The sequence below is a fragment of the Rhipicephalus microplus genome, chromosome 3 (assembly GCF_043290135.1).
Source record: "Rhipicephalus microplus isolate Deutch F79 chromosome 3, USDA_Rmic, whole genome shotgun sequence".
Classification (NCBI taxonomy): Eukaryota; Metazoa; Arthropoda; class Arachnida; order Ixodida; family Ixodidae; genus Rhipicephalus; species Rhipicephalus microplus.
This window is the reverse complement of record NC_134702.1, coordinates 574,057-600,504: the sequence shown is the minus strand read 5'-3', so window position 1 is coordinate 600,504 and position 26,448 is coordinate 574,057. Positions and strand designations below refer to the sequence as shown.

At 49.4% G+C, this 26,448-nt stretch overlaps 1 protein-coding gene across 2 annotated transcripts in view; it reads left to right on the top strand.

Annotated features, from left to right (window-relative positions):
• Positions 1-26,448, top strand: part of LOC119184597 (uncharacterized) — a 328,559-nt gene that overhangs the window by 159,473 nt on the left and 142,638 nt on the right. Inside the window, exon 1 of one of the 2 annotated variants that reach the window (XM_075888703.1) lies at positions 20,877-21,015. The exons of the other annotated variant lie outside the window; for it this stretch is intronic. Coding sequence (XP_075744818.1) covers positions 20,956-21,015 — 60 coding nt within the window. The 5' untranslated portion in view covers positions 20,877-20,955. Of the gene's footprint in view, positions 1-20,876; positions 21,016-26,448 lie in introns of those variants that run through there. 2 annotated transcript variants of the gene reach the window in all.

Sequence of the window (26,448 nt, the reverse complement as noted above, 5' to 3'; positions counted from 1 at the left end):
TGGCAAAGAGCGGCGAGCCGTCGAGCGGACTTCGCTGAAGCCTTTGCCCGAAGGCGAAGCAGGGAGGCAATCCGTTTTGAAAACAGCAACAAGAAGGAGCGTTTACTGTAGCAGGTTGTCGTTTTTTTTTACAGAGCCGGCCAGCACGACAACGTCGGCTGCGGCAAATCCTTCAAACATGGGGCCGGCATGGCCTTAATAACTCCTTTGGTCCATTCTCTCCGACCAGTTCTCGGGCTCGGAGGAGGAGACGTAGCCATACCCGGAACTGCAAGGTGGTTCAGCAGAGAAAGCGACGTTATCCCCGGAACTGCACGGTTTTTTTGCACAGAAGGCGGCGCTGGGAGGGGGGAGACAGTTCGTCGGAACAGCGCTCGATCTCGTGAGAAGGGCTCCCGAACGAGGACAATGTCTGTGGCATAACAGCACCCCGCCGCCAGACAATACATCCGGAGTTTTGAGTCGTCTAGCGCGGCTTGGAAGGAGGGATGCTGGTTGACTGTCGGTAGCCGTTCCGCTCTCTCCGCCCGTGAAGACTTTCTAGCCCTGCAGAGGTTCACTGGAACGGCGGAGTCAAACACAAAGCCAAACCACTCTGGCCAAAGCAAGCACCCTCCAAATGCTGATCAAATCGCCAGACCAGCAGAAACCAAGTGTTTCCTCGAGATTATGCTGAGCTAATAAATAGCATCACGAGTAACGTATCTCACGAGGAATACGCAATGCGGACACACCTTTAGCTAAGTGTCAGTGCATGACACCGCTAAACCAGACAGAATTTTCTTGTTTTCAAGCGATTCTCAATTGTGATTTAGGCAGATTCTGGACGATCGAAGCTTCTGAGGATTGCTCAATTTAGCAGCGAAACTACAATTTAGTACGCCAAGCCATCCTGAATCACGCACATTGGCGACGCCTGCAAGCGTCATATTGTCAACTTAACAAAGTTTGTCCTCCTACAAGCTCTCTCTTCAATGCGCGCAGCCAATGATGATCAAAACAAGATAAAACACGCTTGAAAAGTAAGACAATAAGAATGAAAATTATGAAATAAGAATGAAATATGAATGAAAGAATTAAACTTGCGTGCGTTATACAAAACAGTTAACCTACACAGACGTGTGCAATAACACGTAATGCCAAACGCAGATGATATTTTAAACATGGGCTTTTACGCAACGTTCTCTGTTAAAATAAAACGCACTAACTGTTACCTTTCCAAATATTATGAAAACAAAATTAATCAAACAAACATATCAATGTCAGCTTTTTTGATGAGAAGGAAAGTCAAACTTGCAAAAATTCAGACGCATTCCTTGCTCAACGGCTGACGACAAAACTAGAACAATATTTTTCAAAGCTGATTACAATAGTCATTCTGTAATGGCAAGACGGGGGCCCTCTCAGACGACTCTGGGGAGTCGCGCACTCCATAGCTTTCGAGGGATCCGGTCTTGACAAAGGCACAACGAACAAAGCTGTTTGCCGAACTCGGTAGCAGCAACTTTTGACGTACAGCCGCTTAACCCGAACAAGGGGGCATCGGCCCTGCATCCTTTACCCCACCCGTTCGACCCGTGACCATTTCGCCACGGCGGGAAACAACAGCCTGTGTTACGGCTCAGGCGTAAGCTATGCTTCCCTTCCTGGTTGCCTCTACGGGGCAGTGAAAAATATGAGACCAGGCGATGATCTCGGCATCCTAATTTTCCTGAAATTCGGTTTTTCTGGGCGCACATCTCGCCTAATCTCGATCCCCGCTGCAATCCGCACTTCAAACATTTCATAGAGGACCTTTTCGCGATCCTACGCCTAGCCCTGAACCTGGCGTCTCGACTGATGACGTCATGGCACTTAACAGCGGCTTCAGCGCGCTTGGCGCCAGTTGTCTTTACCGCTTTACGCTTACACCAACGCCTCTTTCTGTTTGAACTTCTCCCATTACTGGCAGTATCGACACACTTATCCACAAGTGTGCTGCCTTCTTTGTGTGGAGTCGAAGCTCCCGATTTGTTAGCTAGCGTTCCCTCGGGCCCGTTGCTAGCTGACTCTGCCTGTGACAGAACGGGAGTCCCGATGACTTTGAAGCTAACAAGCGCGTTTACAGAGCTTTCGATCGGTGGGGGTCTATCGATGTCGTGGATAGCCCTTTTTCTCTGGCCTTCGAAGTCGACCTCATGTTTTCTCTTATGAGATTTACTCTGTAGCGCTTTATGTCGCGCATCCTGCTCAAGCTTTTGTCGACAGGCGTCAACCTGTAGCGCCTTACGACGCGACTTGTCGTCAAGCTCTTTTCGACGCGATGCATCTGGATCATGTGCGCTGCGAAGCGGCTCCCTCTCTAGCGCTTCGCGATGCGCCTCGGCGTCCGTAGCCATGCGATGGGCCTCGGCCCCAAACTGCTCGCGATACACTTCAGCGTCTGGCTCTATCCGACGCACTTCGGCGTCTTGTACCTTGTGACGAGCCCCAATGACCGGCGCCTCGCGACTCTCTTCGGTGTCCAGCTCTCACTGGCACACTTCAGCGGCTTGTGGTTCGCGACGGGCGTCAGCTTCTATAACCTTTCGGCATGCCTTATCTTTACGCGCTTCTCGACGCGCTTCTACTCCTTGCGCTCTTCGGCGAGCCTAATTTTCACGCGCTTCCACCTCGATCACCGTACGCCGCGCCTCATCTCGCTCTCTACGACGCACATCAGCGTCCTGCACTTTGCGGTGCGCCTCAATTTCTAGCGCTTTGCTGCGCGCTTCAGTGCTGTACTTGTATGCTCGACTTTCGCCGTTGGCAACACTCAGAGCAGCAAAGTGGCGGAACAAAGCGTATTTAACCCTATCAAAGTCATGCGCTTCCTCGGCGGATAAGCGCTCCGAAACGCTTGCGACTTTGCACGGAAGCAACGTGGCAAGCTTTTCCGACCATAAGTCTCGCCCAACACCAACATCGTCGCAGACCTTTTCAAAACAAGAAAGACACAATGTTCTCGTCCATTCTGCCACTTAATCGCTTCAATTTTATGATCAAGCTCTTTCATTCTAAGAGCATGCTCTCTCCTTTTTCTGCACTCTTCAGCCTTCCATTGTTCATGCCTTTGAGCTTCGAGCTCTTGTCGGCTTTTCTCGAAAACGAACTACCAGAACTCGCCAGCTTCCTCGGCTGTCACATTCTCTGCCCGCATCACCTCGAGAATCGCTTCCCTTGTTTTAGCAGACCCGGCGGAAATCCCCATGGCTCCACAAATTTCGAGGAGGTCCTCCACAAGGTACTGCTCCATCGCGATCTCGTCCCTCGTGATGCTCTACTACTGATATTCACCATACTCTAAAGCTAATCTCATGGTTTAAAGTACGTGAATATTAAATTATAACCTACAAAAATCACAAAACACTCTCCTAACATCTGTCAGTGCTAGAGAGGTCTGGCGAAATGAAAAGTAAACGTTGGGCACTCACCCAACCAAGTAGTCGACGATGGTCCAACTCATGGCTGCTGTCGAACAGTGTCGTGGGAGTCCTCTGGCTTTCAAAGATCCGGTCCAACCTGCCAATGTTGAGATCCGGGGGTGCTTCTCCCCGCTTGCCGAACGATGAGAACAGGGTAGCGTATCTCAGCGTAGCGAAACGCTATCACGGCGGTCGTCCTCGTGCTCAGAGATTCGATCCAACTTTTCAGCCGTTGAAATTGGGGTAGCGAGTCCCAGAGCAGCAAAACGCTGAGGACAGGGGTGGCGTATCCCGCAGCAGCCAACCACTTTATGAATTTGCTGTGTCGCGAAGGTAGCGGTGGCGAAGAGCGGCGAGCCGTCGAGCGGACTTCGCTGAAGCCTTTGCCCGAAGGCGAAGCAGGGAGGCAATCCGTTTTGAAAACAGCAACAAGAAGGAGCGTTTACTGTAGCAGGTTGTTTTTTTTTACAGAGCCGGCCAGCATGACAACGTCGGCTGGGGAAAATCCTTCAAACATGGGGCCGGCACGGCCTTAAATAACATCTTTTTTCCATTCTCTCAGACCAGTTCTCGGGCTCGGAGGAGGAGACGTAGCCATACCCGGAACTGCAAGGTGGTTCGGTCGAGGAAGCGACGTTATCCCAGGAACTGCACGGTTTTTTTGCACGGAAGGCGGCACTGGGAGGGGGGACACAGTTCGTCGGAACAGCGCTCGATCTCGTGAGAAGTGCTCCCGAACGAGGACAATGTCTATGGCGTAACAGCGCGTATTTTCTGATGGTTCGCCCCGACTTTGCCTTTGTACTTTCCGAGCATCAGAGTGATGCTTTTTTTTTTCTCAGAGTGGGAATAATTCCACTTGGCTGCTAGTTTCGGCGAGTGCAAGTCATGGCTTTTCGCGAGAATGGAAGACGATGTTCTGGGGCAGCGCGTGCTCTGGCTGGTTGTTTATTATTGAAGCAGCCATCTTGCCAGTTTTCGGTGCGTCTCCCCGCCGGCTCAGTTCTTCCTAGTTGAAGACCTTTTGTAGCGCGTGACAATATTATTGATCCGATGTTTCTTGGTGATGAGATTATTTTTGGCTTTGAGGCAGTCAAAACGTGATTTCTTGGTGACAGGCTTTCAAAAGAACTCGAAACGTTGGCTATCATAGCTATCTTTCGAAGCGGCAACTGTTTGCTTAGAAACTGCAGCCACGTATTTATAATCACTCCAGTTTCTAAGGCATTGGTTAAAAAGAAGTTTTTGCTACTCCACTTTTATTAGCCTATAATGGCGTGAACAATCTGAGTTCCGCCAATGATTGAAAGAACGTTGTTTAGAGACCTGTACTGCGAATTTAGCTCTTTTAAGGATTGTTTTATAACATAAATAAATTTGATAACATTCCACCCTTCATTTTCATCTGTTCGTTTTGACAAACCTACACATATTGTCGTTTCAAATGTATTAAAGTTAATGTCAGAAATTGACTGCCAGATTACTGAAGTCAGGGCACATACAAGATCGAACAACATTGCTTCTTGTACCCCAGTTCAAAGCAGACCACGTAGGCATACACAGGCTAGGACTATATAAAGCAAGACCAATCACAGAATGAGACTGATTGCGCACAAAGGGGGAGGGGGGAGTCACTGGTTAATTTCTGTTAATTTTTTAAAGCAAAATCCCGCAAACTCTTCCCATTATTATACGTTCTGAATCTCCATGAAGTGTGACGAAAATTAAAGTCTCCAACCAAGAATATTTTTTTTCTGCAAGACGAAAGCATGGTATCTAAAACATGAAACTTTTGAACACCTGATAAAAGATAAGGGTTTACAAACGAAAAAAAAATATGCCACGTATCTGCATGTTAATCTCCAAATGTCGTCGAAATATAATAGTCTTGCGTGTGGAGAGAGTGAACAAAGCATTTATTTCTTGTCCTGCGCAAGAAATCGGTGATTGGTACTCTGGAGGCGCTGCGTTAGAGTGCCCCGAGCGTGCGGCAGAGCCGAACGAGAGCATCAAGTCACGACACACGTGAGACAAGCGCTATCTGGCAGTTATGTTGCAAAACGAAGCGCGTGGTTCCGAGACAATGATAATATGTAAAACGCAAGGCGACGGGTAGGTGGCACCACCGTGTCGTCTCAGAAAAGCGTTGGAAACACTCGCCTTTTCGTGCAAGCATTGCATGGTCAGCGAAGTGTGATAAACGCTACGGTCTTTAGAATGACTTATGTATGCCCTTTGTGGTAAAAGACGCACATATACAATATATACATGTTGGTATGGTGCCTCAGATATGCGCAATAATTGCTTTTAATTTGACAATCACACAGCTATGAACGCTGAATCCTGAGCAACATTGGTGAGCGCTGCGGATGGGGTCGGCCGTTTGAGGTATCGGCTGGTGCTGTTCAGAGCGCACGTACCGTTAAGGGTGGACAAACAGACAAATGTACAGACAGACAGACAGACAGACAGACAAACAGACAGACAGACAGACAGACAGACAGACAGACAGACAGACAGACAGACAGATCAAAACTTTTGCGCCGAAGGTCCCCAAGAAAGACTATCGTCTTTAAAAAGAATGTATACCGGAAGAGAGGTATCTGACGTTAAATTTTCACTTTCTAAATTTATACTTGAGCTGTAATGTTTACCCGATGCGCAATTTGTGAAGAGATAAACTCTGCTAAACCGACAAAAGTGGTGATGTGGGCTGGTTGGTGAAACATTTGAAAGGAATTTATGTAGCGCGAGGCGAAAAAACGAACACAGGAAAGAATAGACTGAGAGGACAGAGCGCTACTAGCAACAACATGTTTATTTTCGACCTCCAAGCCGTTTTTAAGCCATAATTGTCAAGCCAGCAAGCAGATAAGCACGTGTATTCAGATAAATGAACGACAATGTCATCTACCTACAAGAAAAAACGATAAATATGACAACAAAAAACCACACAGATAAAATCACGTATTACTGCGTACGTAGGAACGCCAGTTTCTTGGGTGACAAGGCAATTGAAGGCTTGCTAATACATACATCTCCAAGAGCATCAAAAAGTTCGGCTTTTATGATCAACCGAGTCATCTGATCCTTATGCCGACCAACAATGATTGTACTCTGGAACAAAGGCCGGCATCCACACGCGTGAATGTGAAGAGCGAGAAAACCTTCTGGCGGCAGTTTATCCATCGCGCCTGTCTTGAGCAATCTGTTTCTGGCAGAACTTGATAGAATTGTGGCATATCGTCTCGCAGAGACGACGGCTAAGAAAGTGTTCCGATGTGTAGATGATTTTATTATTTGCATTGACAGCTCGGGGGAAAGTCTCCAAAGTGAGAGTACTAGTGTGTTGAATGTGTTTTGTGATGGTCTTATGCCCCTTGAAGTGACAGTAGAATGGCCAAGCGACGGACGAATAAGGTTTTTACATTTAAGTGCTCAGTGTTCTGACAACCAGCTATGCTGGTGCTATGATCCGCGTGCTCAGAAAGCTTTACTCCCATTTCATTCCGGTCATTCCAAACTAACCAAGAGAGCCACCACGACGACTTGCCTCAAAAACGCATTGAACAAGTCATGTGCGCACCTTATGAAGCAGAGCTTCCATAATCAGATCACACGTTTGCAAGGATCGGGCTATCCCGATTATGTTTTAATTTAAGTTGCGGGAAAAGAGTTGAAAAGGATTCGTGCAAGGTCAAGCCAATCTAATGTTCATGTCGATTCACCGGCAAAATCAAGACACACGGCCATAATTCCATATGTTCACCAGCTGTCACATAACCTTAAGAAAGTGGCAATTCGGGACAATATTAGGGTGCTATTTTCAGTGCGTGATAAACTTGGGAAGTTGTGTGTGCTGACGAATCCGTCACGTGGAGAAAGGGTGTTGTGCACAAAACGGCATACACACAAATTTGTGGAGTGCATTTCGTTCGTCATTTATCTTATTCTGTTCATATGTGGGAAACAATGTGTCGGCCAAACCAGTAGGTGTGTCAATGAGCGATTGAAAGAACACAATTAAAAGGCGGATAAACTGCCGCCAGAAGGTTTTCTCGCTCTTCACAAGCACGCGTGTGGGTGCTGGCCTTTGTTCCAGAGTACAATCATTGTTGGTCGGCATAAGGATGAGATGACTCGGTTGATCATAGAAGCCGAACTTATTGATGCTCTTGGAGATGTGTGTATTAGCAAGCCTTCAATTGCCTTGTCACCCAAGGAACTGGCGTTCCTACGTACGCAGTAATACGTGATTTTATCTGTGTGGTTTTTTGTTATCGTATTTATCGTTTTTTCTTGTAGGTAGATGACAATGTCGTGCATTTATCTGAATACACGTGCTTATCTGCTTGCTCGCCTGACGATTATGGCTCAAAAACGGCTTGAAGGTCGAAAATAAACATGTTGTTGCTAGTAGCGCTCTGTCCTCTCAGTATATTCTTTCCTGTGTTCGTTTTTTCGCCTCGCGCTACATAAATTTCTGCAAAACCACCACCTCCTGAGGAGCGGTCTAAGAGAAACGTGCGGTAATTTTTTAAACGAAAGCTTTTCTTTTTAGAAAGCCAAGTTTCTTGCAACACTGCGAAATCTGGAGAATGTTAACTACGAAGGCAGAATAAATCAGTAGTGACGGAAAAAATTGACTGGAAATTTCACTTCGAATTGCTAATATACCTATTTTGACGATATACTGGCAGCGTTCACTGCCTTCTGCAATAAGCCATCTTTCCAAAAAAATTTTTGATCCAATTTTTTTCTGATATTCTTTTTTCCCTTCAATACTCACGGGAGAACCATGTTTTCTAGCTGATGCCCATCGTTTCATATTTCTTGAGTCAAATTTTATTTCCTGGGAACCTGTCTAAAGCAAATGTTCAACGGGGATTACTCTACAAACGGTTGCTGTCGGATGGGCCGGTTCTTGATGAATATAACTTTTCAACATATGCTCTTATCGTGCGGCTGTATTTGCGAAGCCCTAGTTCTAGTGATCCTGTATTCACATGCATGATGACTTGAGTGATCTGTGCAATTACTATTTGAGCGAATGACTCCGTTAGCGTTACAAAAAGATTCCCCAACGGTTTCGTCATTGTTTTCTCAACAGTCGAGGCTATCACTTCTGAGAGTGACGAATCTGTGACATGGTTACTACGGGTGATAGCACCAGATTACCCGTGAGAGCACTGTGTGATGACAATTAGAGCTTCACGTCTGGAACACCGTTTTTGTTCAAATATTTTCATTCTCTGGATCTCTTGAGTTCTAGGAGGGAATCTACCATCATCACCTCATTGAGGGCCACCACAGAGACAGCTGCAATTTTCCTGAGCTGTGCATTCACCATCATTGTGTTGTCCTGTACACAGCTGACACCGCACTACTGAACGGCAGCGTTTTAAAATATGTCCAAAACGCCAGCATTTAAGGCCCTGCAGTGGACGAGGAGATGGCAGTTCGTCCCAATATATAAGCGGCTACGCTTTGATTTTTGTCAGCATACTAGTACCATCAAAGGTAACTATCACTAATTCTATCAGGATATTCCTGCTGTCGACGCTACGTGAGCAACGAAACACTGCTACCACGCCTGCTGCAGAAAACAACTCTAAAATTTCCGGTGGAGATATGCTCGAGCCCATGCCACGAACCTAAGATTTTACACGGCCCGAGTGAGGAGAAACGCTAACTAGGAGAGACGTTAACATCTATTGCGCAAGCCTGATCGGGGATACAGCCCAGAATACTTACACGACCAAGCTGTCGCACCTCGGTCATGAGTTAGAAGTCTTCGGTCACCTTCCGGAGATCCTCCTGGATGTTTTGGGGCCCTTTCATGCAAATAGAATCCCCATTCGTTGGAGCCAGCGTCACCGGGACGCTGCTGAGACCGCTGCGCCAGAAAAGATTCATGGGTAAAGTAGAGGCAAACCAGGCAGAGTTTGCCTGGCCGCGATACGCGACAGACATCAGTCCTGCGCATAAGTCAAGACCTCCCGCAACGGCTGCACGACCCACGACGATGCATCCAAACCACGAAGACAGCCAAACAGCGAAAAACCAAGTACCCGCAGGTAGATAGGGCCAGGCAGAACGCGAAACACGAACCAATGACAGACCGCCGGTCCATGCAGATCGTCATGCGTGCGAACGCTGGAGGTGCCCGGTAATTGTCACAAGAGCCGTAACGGGTTGGTTACATTGCCAGAAGCCACGCAGCCCTGCCAACACCCGACGAGTGCATGTGTATTTGGTAGGGATGGTAATCACGTTTCCTTTCACCCTGCATGACCCTTATTAAATGCGAATCATTTCTTTGCATACCGTAAGCACTTTTGGCGTCTACCTGCGCATCTATCTATCTAGCCGCTTACGTCTGGGTGCTCTCGTGATCACACGCTTAACTTGGCGTGAACCAAAATAGTATGGGAGGGTGAGATGGTATGAGGAATTTAAGGCGCTGGCTAAGACATGAATAATGTCAAAATCCTGCCGCGTACGTCATCAAACACTTCCCGCCAAAGAGTGGCACATACACGTAGGTGGGTATGTACCACTGGTATACGGGTATGTGCCACAGGTTATTTAAACTCAGCATCTACCCAGGAACGACGAGAATACACTTGGGCAATTTTAACACGTGAGCGTCAACAGAAATTGTACATCAGCAGCATTGACCCGTTGAATACGAAGCAGTATGCCAGGGTCCCAGCAGGAATCGAACCAAAGCATTCCACGTGGCGATCGGGTATTCAACCACATAGCCACGCTAGGCCTCGGAATGGCTTTTAAAGTTAACCCTAATGTTGATGAAACGTCAGTGGTGGTTGCCCAGCTGGCTATCTGATTTTATAAAGCTGTACCGAAGCATAGTGGCGCCAGCTCTGTGCCAGCGTGAAAGAAGACGTTGACGTCCGTGTGTGGCTCGTGCTTGCCGGGTTCCTGCCTGTACCAGCTTGTTGCGGCTAACGTTTCTGGAATAATAACCTGTGTTTTTACGCAACCTTGCTCGTTGCATTTGGTGGAAACGTGCTGGGTAACGTCCTGGAGCTCCGCAGTCGTAAGCTACCATCTCAGTCCGCGATGACCGAGCGCGTCGATCCCCCACAAGGTTCTTCCACGCTGCCACCTGTCATGTGTTCTGGTGTACTTCGTCTGCGTGACCCACCAGTATACAACGGCACTGAAGATCAGGATGTCGAGGACTGGCTGGCAGAGTACGAGCATGCCAGCGCGATTAACAAGTGGGATGACCCTGCGAAGCTGATTCACGTCATCTTCTACTTGACGGATTTGGCCAACCTATGGTTCACCAACCACCAAGCCGACATCCCCACCTGGTCGGTTTTCAAAGAGGCCGTCACCTCGTTTTTCGGTCGTCCAGCCATGCGTAAGCTTCGCGCTGAACTGGGACTGCGGGGACGATTTCAGCGAAATGGTGAGAGCTTCACGAGCTACATTGAGGATGTGATCAGCCTCTGTAGGCGAGTTGATGCTAGGATTACGGAGGCTGACAGAATAAAGAACATAATGAAATGCATTGATGACGACGCTTTTCATATGCTTGTGGCCAAAGACCCACAGACCGTCGCGGCCGTGATTCAGTTATGTCAAAGTTTCGATGAGCTGCGCAAGCAACGAGTTTCTACACGTCGCGCTAATACGCAGACAGCTGATATTTCGGCCTTGGAGTGCAAAAGCAGTGGCTCCGACTACAGCGTGTTAATGCCTCAAATTCAACAGTACATCCGGGAGGAAGTTGCTCGACAGCTCTCTCTTGTCGCCACCATCAACGAGACCCCCACAACACTGGACCACTCACTTCGCCGTGCTAATCAGACGCAAGTTGCCTAGGCTCTCCCTTCGCCCACGTCCCCAGTATCAGTGGCTGCACCGCTGACTTATGCAGAAGCCGTCCGCCGACCTCCTGCCCAACCGCCGCTCCCTTCATACAGTCCAGCCACCAACTACTACAGGTCACCAGTTTCAGTTTATCCGGTAAATCGGCCCATTCCACCACCTCGAGCACCTGTAAACTCTTGGCGTACTCCGGATAACCGGCCCGTCTGCTACAACTGTGGTATTCCAGGACATGTCGCGCGCTACTGTCGTCGCCGTGGATTCTATTTTAATGATGTGCAGCATTCCGGCAACATACCTCGCCATCAGAATCGCATGTGACATCTGATTCACATGACCCCCGCTCACGTCGACCAGACTTCAGCCGACGTCGATCTCCTTCACCCCGTCTTCGGTCTCCTTCCCCCATGCTTCGCCGTTCCCACCACGCCCAGGAGGAAAACTACCAGTCGCAGTTCCTGAGGCAAGAGCTGCGCCACTGACGAAATTTCCAAGGCCTCATCTATCGCCCCCTAACGAGATTGCCGTGTTTGTGGACGGTTTCACCACAACTGCTCTTGTCGACACAGGTGCCGCTATTTGTATAATCAGTGAAGTGTTATGCCGCAAACTGAACAAAGTGACGACTCCACTGGTTGGAATTTCTTTACGCACAGCGAGTTCGCAACACGTCCAACCTTCTGCCACATGCACTGCTCGTGTTGTGATTCAAGGAGTGCTTTACATCGTTGAATTTGTCGTCCTTCCGCATGCGTCTCATGAAATCATCCTGGGATGGAACTTTCTTTTCGCTAATCATGCGGTTGTTGACTGCGCTCGTGCTCAACTCGTTTTGTTTCCATTCAGCACGACATTCATAGATCTCCCTCGCTCACCCAAAAAGGTGATCGTCGCCGCTGACGTCGTCATTTCTGCTTTTTCGGTCACCGCGGTATCTCTTTTGTGCAACTCCATTTTCGATTCAACTGCCCTATTTATGCCGTCACATGAATGCGCTCGTCGCCGGAACCTTGTCGTCCCGTTTGCCGTCATAACACTTGCCGATGGCTCCAGTGCCGTGTACGTGTGCAATCCGTTCCCTTGTCCCGCTACCTTATTGCATGGCGAATGCATTGGGAGTCTTGACACTTATGATGACATCTTTCCTTTCGATGCCCGTTCTGATACGACACCGATGTCCATGATGCTGTCACAGCTGGCACCGCGCCTTCACTACCTGACGAAGACGTTCTGTTGCGCAGCGTAGACACCGGCCTTACGCAAGACCAGCGCAATCAGCTCATTCAACTACTTGACCGTTTCCGCGCTTCCTTCGACCACGGACAACCTCCCTTGGGACGCACGTCAGTTGTCGCTCACCATATCGACACCGGTCATCATACTCCACTTCGTTAGCGCCCCTACCGCGTCTCGCAGGCCGAGCGTGACGTCATCACTCAACACGTCGACGAGATGCTGCAACGTGGTGTTATTCAGCACTCACACAGTCCTTGGGCTTCGCCAGTGGTCGTCGTGCGAAAAAAGGATGGCTCCATCAGGTTTTGCGTGGATTATCGTCGACTAAACAACATCACACGCAAGGATGTTTATCCCCTGCCACGCATTGATGACGCCTTGGATTGCCTTCAAGGTGCGGAGTTTTTCTCTTCACTGGATCTGCGATCTGGATATTGGCAAGTACCAATGGCTGAACCAGACCGTCCAAAAACGGCGTTTGTGACCCCTGACGGCTTATATGAATTTATTTTAATGCCCTTCGGTCTTTGCAATGCGCCTGCGACTTTTGAAAGAATGATGGACAGTGTCCTCAGGGGACTTAAATGGCACATCTGTCTTTGCTATTTAGACGACATAGTTGTATTCTCGGCGAATTTCGAAACTCATCTTTCCCGTCTGGAACAAGTTCTCCAGTGCCTTACGGCAGCCGGGTTGCAACTTAACTTCAAGAAATGTCGTTTTGGCGCCCGCAAACTCACAATTCTCGGCCACGTCGTTTCAAAAGAAGGAATATCGCCAGATCCTGCCAAACTGCGTGCCGTTGCCGAGTACCCCAAGCCTACTACCCTAAAGGAGCTTCGTAGTTTCATAGGCTTGTGTTCCTATTTTCGGCGTTTCATTCGCAATTTTGCCTCTATAATTGCCCCTCTGACTCAGCTTCTCTCCCGTAGCACGGACCTCTCTGGCTGGAATTCCCACTGCGATGAGGCATTCACGGCGCTACGCCAGCTACTCATCTCTCCGCCAGTTCTCCGCCACTTCGATCCCAATGCACCCACTGAAATTCACACGGATGCAAGCGGTGTCGGCCTCGGTGCCATTCTCGCTCAACGCAAGGATGGCTGTGACGAGTACGTTGTCGCCTATGCCAGCCGTACACTAACGAAGGCAGAGTCCAACTATTCCGTCACGGAAAAGGAGTGCTTGGCTATCATTTGGGCTATAGGAAAATTTCGCACCTACCTTTACGGACGCCAGTTTGATGTTGTCACAGATCACCATGCCTTATGCTGGTTAGCGTCCATGAAAGATCCTACTGGCCGCCTCGCTCGTTGGGCTTTACGCCTTCAGGAATACGATATCCGTGTTGTTTATCGCTCAGGACGCAGACATTCAGACGCCGATGCACTATCCCGTTCTCCACTGCCTCCTGCCCTTGCCTGCTTATCAACTGCCATTTGCGATTCGTCATCCTTGAGCATCACTGACATGCCATCCGAACAGCGTAAGGATCCCTGGATCAATTCTTTGCTCGACGTCTTCTCTCACAGTTCGTCAGAAACGACTTCACGCTCCCTCTCTCGTCAAGCAAGACACTTTGCTGTCCGTGAAGGCTTGTTGTATCGCCGCACTTACGTGACGGATGGCCGTAGGTGGCTCCTTGTCATCCCTCGTCATTTGCGTTCGGACATCTGCGCTGCCTTTCACGATGACCCCCAGTGTGGCCACGCTGGAGTATTTAAGACTTACTCTCGCCTTCGTCTAAGATACTACTGGCGCGGCATGTATCGGCACGTTCGCCAGTACGTTCGGTCATGCACCACGTGTCAACGACGCAAGACGCCTTCTCACAGCACTGCTGGCCCTTTGCAACCCTTAACCTGCCCAGCGAGACCATTCGACCGCGTCGGAATTGATATTTATGGTCCTTTACCCAACTCTCTTCGAGGCAACCGGTGGATTATCGTCGCCGTGGATCATTTAACACGCTACGCTGAAACATCTGCGCTGCCTGCTACCACTGCGAAAGACGTTGCGTCCTTTCTTCTTCACCATCTCATTTTGCGACACGGTGCACCTCGTGAATTACTCAGTGACCGTGGACGCGTGTTTCTCTCGAACGCCGTCGACGAGCTACTCAAGGCATGTCGCACTGTCCATAGGAAATCCTCGGCATACCATCCCCAAACCAATGGCATGACAGAACGCTTTAACCGTGCCCTTGGAGATATGCTTGCCATGTACGCCTCTGACGACCACACTAATTGGGACCAAGTGCTCCCTTTTGTCACGTACGCGTACAACTCTGCGCCACAAACAACCACTGGCTTTTCTCCTTTCTTCCTTCTGTACGGACGTGAGCCATCATGCTCCATGGACACCATTCTCCCTTACAGGCCTGATGTTTCCGAAGCGACGCCTGTTTCCGAAGCAGCTGCTTATGCCGAAGAGTGTCGTCAACTCGCTCGCTCATTTACCGCACAAGACCAATGGCGCCAGAAAACTGACCACGATTCCTCTGCGTCTACTGTACACTATAACCCAGGAATGCTGGTTTGGCTCTGGGTCCCGTCTACCCCTCCCGGTCTTTCCCCGAAGCTTTCGTCGAAATACCATGGCCCCTACCGTGTGGTGCGGCAAACATCTCCTGTCAACTATGAAGTTGAGCCCATTGATCCACCCTCGGACCAACGCTGCCGTGGGCGTGAAACAGTACACGTATCACGCCTCAAACCGTGCTATGACCCCCTTGTCGTGTCCTTTCCCTAGGTCGCCAGGTTGGCTCCTTTCTGCGCGGGGAGTAATTGTACCGAAGCATAGTGGCGCCAGCTCTGTGCCAGCGTGAAAGAAGACGTTGACGTCCGTGTGTGGCTCGTGCTTGCCGGGTTCCTGCCTGTACCAGCTTGTTGCGGCTAACGTTTCTGGAATAATAACCTGTGTTTTTAGGCAACCTTGCTCGTTGCAAAGCTTACATATGTACTCATTTGATACAGCCACCACGCCGGGTTCACGCCAGTCGCAATGTAGTCTGACGCCGTACCCTGGAGTGTATTCATGTAGCAGTGTCCAGGGCTACCATTCTCACGAGCACCAGCGCTTCATGTAAGCTTATCGCTTCAGGTATTCCTAATACTCATTTTCCTGCTGTCCTTATTGCACAAACGCAAACAACATGGTTCTATAAACATCTGCAATCCTACACCATATGTCAGTGTGTGCAACATTTATATATATTATGAGGAACGCTCGAGCTAAATCACACTGCTGATAATATTTTGAGATGACGATGATGTGGAGGTGATAATTATATGTAAAGAGAATGAAGAGTCATTCGCTTTTCACGCTCACAATAATTCCCCCGCGCGTTGGAAGCGTCCTGGTCGCCTGAGAGTATTATGAAATGTGTAACGAGATACGTGCACTATCTCTGTTTCTCGGCATCGATGATCTAGATTAGTGCTAAGAGGAGAAACGCGGTAATTTACGGAGACGTCTGTTCAACCACCGTGTACGGTCCAGTAAGGACTGGTGAATTTGTCGCATAAGCCGGGAACGTGCAGTGGAGTCCTTAGAAGAACTTCGTCACCCGAGGAAAACGCCACAACACGGTGGGACGAGTCGCAGTGAGACGTTCAAGTGTCTTGAGAGGGGCTAGTGTTGACCAGGGCCACGTGATGGCAGTGTGCGAGACGAGAGAAGAATTGTTCAGAGAAAGAATATGTCTAGGGTGCAGAGGCCGAAATAAAAGAGATGTCCTGTGTGAAACTCGGCGAGCGACCATGGGCGAGAAATAATGGAGAAAAGCCGGTAGTGCGTTGAGCTGCCGTATTATAAGCGGGCGTCACAAAGAGTAGGATTGCATCCAAGTTAATGTGGTTGGGATGAATGTACATTATGTCCATGTCCGATAGCGTTCGATGAAAGCGTTCAGTCAATTCTGCGCATAATAACTAGAAGTGGTCTTGTGAACAATGTTGGAGGCACGCAAAACTTGGTCGACAATAGAAGAGAGAAAGACTGCCACGATCGTTCAGGGGAACACGTGGGGCTCCATGGCACAAAAAGATGTTGCGAAAGAAGAAATCGGCGACTTCAGCGGCACTCCCAGATTGTAGAACAGCTGGTTCTGCGTAGCGGGGAAGGTGGTCGACGGCCGTGGCAATCGAACGATTCCCATTCAATGTTATAGGAATAGGGCCGCGCAAGTCGATTCCGATGACTTCAAAGGGCAAGGCAGGACAAGGAAGAGATTGCATAAAGCCGAATGGAGCAGTTGTGGGTCATTTTCGCCGTTGGCAATTGACACAGCAGGCGACCTACATAGCAACGGCTGAACAGAAGCCGGGCCAAAAAAAAGCGACTTCGTATTTATTCGTAAGCCCTCTTATATCCTAGATGACCAGCGGTTGGATCATCATAAGAAGCTTCCAAAACTTCAAGTTGCAGAGAACGTAGGATGACGGGTACCCACTTGTTGCTATCGACGTGGTAAACGTAGAGGTGTAAAGCACCACAGTGAAGCTTTAATTGTCTAAGTTGCCGATGGAGTCAGGCGTTCAGAAGAGTAGAGCCGATGATGTGGTCAACAATGGTGCGGCAGTATGTGTGGACACGTTGTTGTGAAGCGATGACGGATTGGGCACCGAATGATTGTGAACTGTGTTTGGAGAGGTGGTGTCATTTTGGAGTAGCGATGGTGAGTGGCCTGCGCTGGGCAGATGAGAGCGAGATAGAGCCTCAGCATTTTGATGCTTCTTCTCAGATCTGCAGGTGACATCGAAATTGTACTCATGCAAGCGAACCACCTAGCGACGGAGGCGACCCGATAAGTTTTTCAGCGATGACTGCCAGCATAGGGTATTATGGTCGGTAACAGCGGTAAAGTGACGGCCGTGAAGATATCGTCGAAATATTTGCACTGCCCAAACAACGGCACGATGCTCCTGCTCGGTGATGGTGCAGTTTTTTTCTGCAGTGGTAAGAACATGACTGGCGTAAGCAATGACGCGTTAGCGTGAGTTATTGCGTTGCAAGACACCTAGACCACGACTACTAGCGTCGGTTTGAAGGATGGTGGGCGCGCTTGGATCAAAGTGGCACAGTACTGGATCCGACCTAAGAGCTTGCTTTCATTCCATTCCGCGAAAGCGCTTTCGCAATCTTCGGGCTAAATGAAAGTGACGTTAATTGCGAGAAGTTGATGGAGTGGAGACGCAAGTTCCGCGAAGCCGCGTATGAAGCGCCGGAAGTAAGAAGCTAACCCAAGAAAGCTGCGTAGCTCTTTTTGACATAGTGGACGAGGAAAGACGAGAACGGCGGCAAGCTTCTCGGGGTCCGGCAGAATTTCTTCCTTGCTGACTAGGTAGCCAAGAACGTTGTCTTACTTGCAAATATACATTGCTTGGTATTAAGCTATAGACCGGATTTCGCAAGCTATGCCACGACTTTGTCAAAACGTTGCAGATGCTACAAGAATGTAGATGAGAACACTACTATATATATGTCCTAGAAATAGCATATACGTGCATGTCTTCCTTCTCGAACTACGCAATACGCCGTCTATCATGCGTTCGAAGGTGGCGGGCGCATTACAAAGTCCAAAAGGCATCACATTACGCTCGCACAACCCGCCTGGCGTTAAAAAGACGGTCTTCTCCTAATCCGCCTCCGACATTGGTGTCTGCCAATAGCCTGACCTGAAATCGAGGCTAGGAAAACACTCGGCGCCACATAATGAATCCGGTGCGTCGTCTATCGCAGGCAGAGGATAAACATTCTTGCGCGTTATTTTTTTAGCGCACAGTAATCGACGTGGAAACGAACTGATTTATTTTTTAACGAGAATAACTGGGAATGACCAGGGACTCAAGGAAGTATGTATGATGTTGCGTCGTAGCATGTGTGATCTCGGTGATCTTGCGTTTTGCCTGAGACACGTGGTATGGACGCAGATGTACAATACGAGAGCTGTCAGTCTGGATGGTGCGAGTAGCGGTGGCAACCATGCTGAGGACGGGTGAGTTCACGTCAAATGGAGAACGGTGTCTATTCAACAGGGCGCCCACATCTTCAGTTTGTGCAGGTGTTAGGTCAGTGTTCATGGTTGCCGACGCAGAAGAGGCAGTGAGTGGCGATGTTGTTTGGAAGAGCAGTCATTGCAACAGGCTGAATGTCGACTGCGCAAGAGCCACAGGATAGCAGCATAGATTTACGGTGGTAAGGTAAGCGGACACATCGGAGAAGCGAATAAGACAGTACCTCTAGATGGGGTATGGCCGTAAGGAAGAATAAGTACGTCACCATCCACAATGTCGGTGTGATTAACACTTATAACGTCTTCGATGGATGTCCAAAGTAATGACAAGGCGTGATGACAATCTGACCTGACGACAAGGCGTATGCGTCCGCATGTTCAAGCGGCGAAGAGTCAGTGGCATTTAGATTTAGGAGGCGCTGATTACAAGATAAGAGAAACTACCATCCCATGCAAAATTAGTTCATGTGTGCACTTACGAAATAGCGAGAAACAATGTGATGACGAATGCCTTCTATGCAGACATGTACGGTACACTGTGCAAGTAGACGAATGAGAGCATCGGTCACTGCCCGGAGAGGTAGGCCACGATAAGGTGTGATCACGTTTTGAAGGTAGGAGCGAAAATCGGCACGAATAATCAAAACGGCAGCGCAAGTGTATAGGAGAGCCTCAGCGCGAACACCGTCTACAAACACTACTATCAAGTTCGATAGGCGCTCTGGAGAAATCGTTAGCTGTCGGGTGGATGCAATTTCTCCTCCTAAAACTGCATCGGGGAGTTTTCCACGTGAGCGTTCATGGAATGGGAGGCGGATCACAGAGGCGGCACTGATAGCCGACCTGGAGAAGGCGGCCTGCGGCGAGACGTACGGGAATTCCCAGACATGTCAGCATGGTAGGTGATAGGACGGCCGGGAGGGCGGCCATGGGTAATTCATGGTCGGATGGAAGCTTCGATCTTCTTCAGGAGCGTAGCCACGTTTTTCTTCTTGGTGGCGCCTTCGACAAAGCCGGGCGATATGACCTCGATAGCCACAGAAGTGACAGATGGGTCGAGGAGTGCGCTCGGGGGCGTAGAAAGGCGGTGCACGCACTGGCGGTGACAATTAAGCCACCGACGTATGGTCTTCTGCTGTAGGCCCAGGAACAACGGGTGCGACAGGGAGACATCGGTGTATATTGGCATCTGGCACACGCAGCGACCGTTGAAACACGTTGGACGCGATGTGGACGTCATATCTTGCCTAATCAGGTTTCACAAGCCACTTTTCGCAGAAGGGAGAGTAACTTCCGCAGCGCAGAAAGAGCAGAGCCCGTGAAGCTCTTCACGAATGATGTCGGGAATAAGGGCATGTCCGTCGAGGGGTGCAGGCAACTGAATACCGGTGACATCGTAGCAGAGGCGAAGAGACTGAAGCTCGTGAAGTCGCTGGCAGATAGTTATAGCATTTTGTGTGGTGAGAGCGTTAAAGGCTATGGTGATGGTGCCTTTAATGGTGTGGCGTATCGGGCTGTTCGGGCACATGTCGGAGTTTACACGCTTGCACAATGCAAGGACATCCTCAATATATGAGGTGTAAGATTCACCCAGCAGCTGCATACGTTCTTTTTTGCTGCCTCAGCGTAACTGTTAGGGCAGCCGTAAGTTTGACGAAGTTGCTGCGCGAAAGCTTCCCAGTCGGGAAGATCCTGTGGGTGGTTTCAGAACCAAGTTTTAACAACATCGAACAAGTAAGAGAGGACTCTGCGAAGCTTCTGTGGATTGTTCCACGTGTTCATATAGCGGACGAGGTCGTACGTTTGGATGCAGTCTTCTACATGATCCCCTCGGAGACCGAATAACACAGGAGGACCACGCAGGTGGGTGTTGTTGGGCAGAGCGGTAGATGAATGCTGCAGAAGGACAGTGGTGGTGGGCGGGCCGGGATTTTCTTGGGCGGCCATGGCAGAGGGTGCTACGTCACGACCCGAGTGGAGCGAGAACGGGCGAGAGGACTTGGGGGAACGAGAAGCACCGTTCACCACTTATGAATCACACTGATGATGATATTTACACATGAGGAAAATGTACAGATGATGATATGTAAAAAGAGTCAACAGTTATTCGCTTGTCATGCTCACAATATATGTAGCATCATTTCATGACCTGTCGCTCAATAAAAAATTACTACATGGTCACCTTCCCATCACAGGCTTCGCCTAACATTGATTACCACGGTACGTGGTACCTGCCGCATTTTCGTTCACTTAGATTAACCGGTCGCTTTTTGGTCGATCCCACTTAGTGGGTAAGAGCCAGAAAAGGGGAACAAGCAATCAAGCCACGTAGCCTGCCTAAGTTCTTGTGTTGAAGTGTCACTCAAGGGCTGTTAAGCAGAACGTCTCGTCGGCATCATGTGCACCAAGCCACTCTGCACGACGGAGAGACTCATTGTCCTCGCAGCGTTTTACGTGGTAAGACATTGTCGTATTGTTCGAGTCCATATGAAGCGGCAACGTAACACAGGTGAAAAGTCACTGCGCAGCCCCAAACACGCATTTATACTAGATTGTATCAAATGCGCCTGAATTGTTCAACACTGTCGTTGTTTCCGAAAAGCTACAACGTGAACTGTGCAGAGGAACGCAAGGATATTGTTTAGTTTGCCCTTCTTAAGCACGGTTTCTACAGGATTGCATTATTAAGAATTCCATGCTTCTTGACCTTTAAAACTTTATAAGGTGATTCTCCGAGGTGTTCTCATGACGTGCCACGGCACATGCCCGACAGAATGTTCACGTTTCTGTATTATATATTCGCATTCAGCGTTAAACATTAATTAGTATCTCATCCACAGCTCGTCGTTTTACGTCCCTCCCCATCGCGCTAATTTGCCGCACGACTACTTACTCTTCTGACTGCAGAATTTGAGCACTACCTGCAACGAGTCTTCAACTGTGGATTCTATTTCCCGACGCTTCATAAGCAGTGAGAAACCACTGCCGATAAAAGAACACGTGAACTTCTCAGGAAAATATTATTCCACGGAGCACGTAATTTGCAAACCATCGATAATCGCTCACTCTTTGGTCGGCAAAATACACACAACTTGATTGATTTCATTGATTGATTGATTTGTGGGGTTTGACGTCCCAAGACCACGATTTGATTATGATAGACGCCGTAGTGGAGGGCTCCGAAAGTTTCGACCACCTGAGGTTCTTTAACGTGCACGAAAATCTGAGCACACGGGCCTAAAGTACACACAACTTATGTGCTCGGTAGTATTGCTATAGTTTGCCCAATCAATGCATGTTTTTTTTTTAAATAGCAAGACTTGTGGCGTTTTCTTTCTAAGGTAGCCAAATTCAATTTGAACTGAAACTGAGAAAAAAGCACTTTTCTGCTACTGACAATATAGTCGAGCCTGCTCAAACAATTTTTTGCCAGTACGTCCATCTCCTCTGAATACCTCAAATGTCGCTGAAATGTAGATAGCCCAAAGTTGTCGGTATTCAGGAGTAAAGTTTGTCGTATTTGGCTCCTATATATTGTAGCACTTCATTTGGGCTTGAATTATACCCCTGTCACACGTGGTAACTTAAGAGCACTTTGAGCGAGTGCGCCCACTAAGTACAATTTTGGTGGTTCGCTGCTACACAAGAAAGCCAAACGTGCTTTAGAATGATGGCAGTGGCCATTGACGGACTTGTAGCGCAACATATTACTTTTGCGTTCATGTCTCGGACCACGTTGTCTTTATGGAAGTAGCACCAGTAGCGAACGTCATCGCAAACGACTAAAGAACGACTCACATGTACATGTGGAAGTGCGGCTGGAAGTAAATGGGCAGTGTCTCCTGCGCCGCGTGGCGTAGCAGCCAGCACCGCACAAAAGCGACTCCTGCGCCGCACGGAAGTGACGTCACTTTCAAAAATATTACCAAAAGCTATTGTTCATAAATTATCATTATATAATATTGACACGTGTTTATATGAAAAAGAACGATGACAGGAAAGTTTTTTACATTCCAGCTAGTGGGTCAGGCGGTTTTCGGCGACGACAACGAAGCAAGCGGCTTGCTGTACAGCTGATCCTGAACACGCTCTTTTCGATGCCGTAAGCTGCTGTCATCTTTTGTTCGCGTTGCACTGCGACACTGGTGGAGGAGCTGGGCCGCGGCGCTGACCAATGCTTCACACCCCTAGTGGGAGTCGTTCATCAAGCCCGGACGTGCCTATTGCAACCCCTGTCCATCGATTCAGCCGTCGACTACGAGGTCTTCCTCCAGACTTCAACCCCTCGCAGAAGCCCTCTACAAGGCATCTAGAAATGGCTAACACCAGTGCCCAGCCTATACTTCTCGGCACCAGTCCACCCGCTCCATCCCAGGTAACGTTTTTTTTTTCAATCGCTGGAGCCGGAACGCTTTGGTGGTGGCGCACACGAAGATGTAGAAGACTGGTTAAATCACTATGACCGTGTTGCGAAGGTCAACCAGTGGTCTGCTCAGGAAAAGCTCGGCTGGGCCTACTTCTATCTGGATGACAGCGCTCGTACTTGGTACGAGAACAGAGAAGGCAGCCTGTCCACATGGACCGACGTCCACCAGCAGATGGTTGAAACTTTTGCCAATGTCGACAGACGTGACCGCGCCCACCAACTACTAGAGCTAAGGGTCCAAAAACCCAATGAAACGGTCGCCATGTTCGCCGAAGACATGACACGTTTATTTCGGAGGGCTGACCCGCAGATGACCGAAGATAGGAAGTTGCGCTACCTAATGCGTGCCGTGAAACAGCAGCTGTTCGCCGGACTTTTGCGCAATCCGCCAAGCACTGTAGAGAACTTCATCAAAGAAGCGTCAGCTATCGAGCGGGCACTTCACTAACGCTGCCGACAATATGACCACTTGTGCAGTAGCCCCCAAATTCTGGCCACCGCTGTGACGTTTGAAAGTCATAGCTCCTTGCGTGACATGATTAGAGAGATTGTTCGTGAAGAACTGCAAAGGTTGCGGACTCCGGTAGTGGATACACCCACGGCATCTGTCGCTCAAGTCGTGCGCGACGAAATCCGCCAAGCATTCTCGACAGCTGATTCTGACCCGAGCAACGTCCCATGACGTACGCCGCCACCCTTCGAAGTTCCCCACACGCTCCGCCTTCATACTACCTGCCACATGCAACTGTTTCTTGGTCACCACCACAGGGAGAGACATCGTGGCACCCACCCATCCAGCCCCCATACGACCAGTCGTCTTCTGGCCTGCCATGGCCTTCATCACGTGAGGAGTCATCACAGCATCCACAGCTTCGCCAAACAGACACCTGGCGCACTGTCGCAGGCGTCTACTCTGTTTCAACTGTGGAGGTGTAGGCCACATAGCCCACTATTGCTGGCACCGCGCCGATCCGTATCGCTTTCTCAGGCCACGGTTTCACAATCGACATGCCAATGACTACGTATCCCGCCGTGGCGATGTTGGTTCTTAAGGACCTCTGGTGCCTCGACCCCCATTCGACGGCCGCCGTAACAACGAGGACGAGATTATAACTGATTAAGAGCCGGGCTTTCGACATCGACCACGCTCTCCTCCTGCCCAGTCACCATCGTTGCAGCGCCGCACTTTTACCGACACAAGAGGAGCGAAGTCACCCAGCCCACACCGGGGAAACTGAAGGCGGTGACCTCAGGGGGTAAGGTTGCAGGCTGTCAAGACGAAGAAAAAAAGCCCCCATTACTCCCACCCCAGGACGCTGTAAAGCCGACAAGACGTAATACTGACGAAACTGTGACCCCAGGCCTTACCGTTCTTGTGGGCGGACAGCAAGTCAAAGCTTTAGTCGACACCGGGGCTGACTTCTCTGTTATCAGTGATGACCTTGCCGTACGCCTCAAGAAAGTAAAGAAAGCGTGGACGGGCCCTCACTTAAGGACGGCAGGCGGCCAATCACTGATGCCTGTTGGAATGTGCACAGCAAGGCTCGACATCGGTGGCTCTACTTTCGTGGCGACGTTCGTCGTTCTCGCTTCATGCTGTAAAGACCTGATTATCGGAATGGATTTCTTGAGAGAACATGGCGCCGTCATCAACGTCCCTGACAGTGTCATTACGTATCGTCACAACAGCCCTTCTTTAGTCGATTGTTCAGAGCCGAGACATACGTCTCGTTCAGGGCCTTTGCGTCTGACGGATGACGATGTGGTCGTCCCGCCACGATCGTGTACGCTTGTTTCGGTGGCAGGGTATGAGCCGTTTGACGGCGACGGTATTGCCGACCAAATAAGCTCGCTGATATTTAGCCACGGTATTTCAGTTGCTCGAGGTCTAGTCACTGTCACTGCGGGACGCACAAACTTGCTGCTCACTAACTTCAGTGCTGAGCGCCGACACCTCCCGAAGGGTACAGCCGTCGCTTACTTTGACAATGCTGCAGATATCCAAGGCAGTTTATCGGCCCTAGCCGAAGCACCTCAAGAAGAATCAGTACCTAATCTTGACGTTGGTACTACGTTGTCAAGGGACGATCGAACGAGACTTCTTGAGCTGCTAGCTGAATTCCAGGACTGCTTTTCATTGACGCCACGGGTCGGTCAAACGCCGCTAACAAAGCATCGAATAATTACCCACGACGCAGCAAGGCCTATACACCAGAATCCTTATCGTGTGGCTCCAAAGGAACGGGAAGTGATACAGCAACAAGTCGCTAAAATGCTTGAAGAATGTGATTCAGCCATCACAGAGCCCGTGGGCATCGCCTGTAGTACCAGTTAGGAAAAAGGACGGTACCCTGCGTTTTTGCGTGGACTACAGGAAGCTGAATCAAGTGACTAAGAAAGATGTGTATTCGCTTCCACGTATTGATGACTCCCTCGATAGGCTTCCAAACGCTCGCTACTTTTCTTCAATGGGCCTCAGAAGCGGATAATGGCAGATCGAGGTAGACCCAAGAGATCGGCAAAAAACCGCTTTTGTGACGCTGAATGGTTTATATGAATTTAAAGTTCTGCCCATCGGTCTGTGCTCAGCGCCCGCTACTTTTCAAAGGCTCATGGACGTACACTGTACTTTCAGGGTTAAAATGGAAGACCTGTTTAGTTTATCTAGACGACGTCATAGTGTTCCCCAACTTTTGACGAGCATCTCAAAAGGCTAGAAGTTGTTTTACGAGCCATACGCTCCGCGGGCCTCACATTGAAACCAGAGAAATGCCACTTTTGTTTTGAAGAACTGCTATTTCTTGGTCATGCCGTCAGCTGCACCGGCGTTCGGCCTGATCCCGAAAACCTCGCGGCCGTGGCACAGTTCCCAGTACCGTTTGATAAGAAAGCTGTCAGGCGCTTTCTGGGCCTATGCGCCTACTATCGCCGGTTCATCGCCGACTTCACACGGATTGCGTCGCCATTAACTCGCCTCACTACAGACGACGCCACTTTTGAGTGGAACGACGAACAGCAAGCAGCGTTTAACGACCTCCGCCAACGTCTTCAAACACCTCCAGTGCTTGCTCACTTCGACGAGCAAGCGCTAACAATGCTTCACACTGACGCAAGCAATGTAGTCCTCGGAGCTGTGCTTGTGCAGTGGCAAGAAGACACAGAACGAGTGATCGCCTGCGCAAGCAGCACGCTAACGCGCTGAGGCCAATTATTCAACAAATGAGAAAGAATGCCTCGCCGTGGTCTGGGCAGTTTTGAAATTTCGCCCATATTTGTATGGCCGCCCTTTCAAAGTTATAAGTGACCATCATTCACTCTGTTGGTTGACTAATTTAAGAGATCCAACCTGCCGATTAGCGCGGTGGAGTATGAAGTTACAAGAGTTCGTTATGATGCTCATACACAAGTCTGGAAAGCGCCATACGGACGCCAACTGCCTGTCTCGATCACCAGTACAGTCAGCC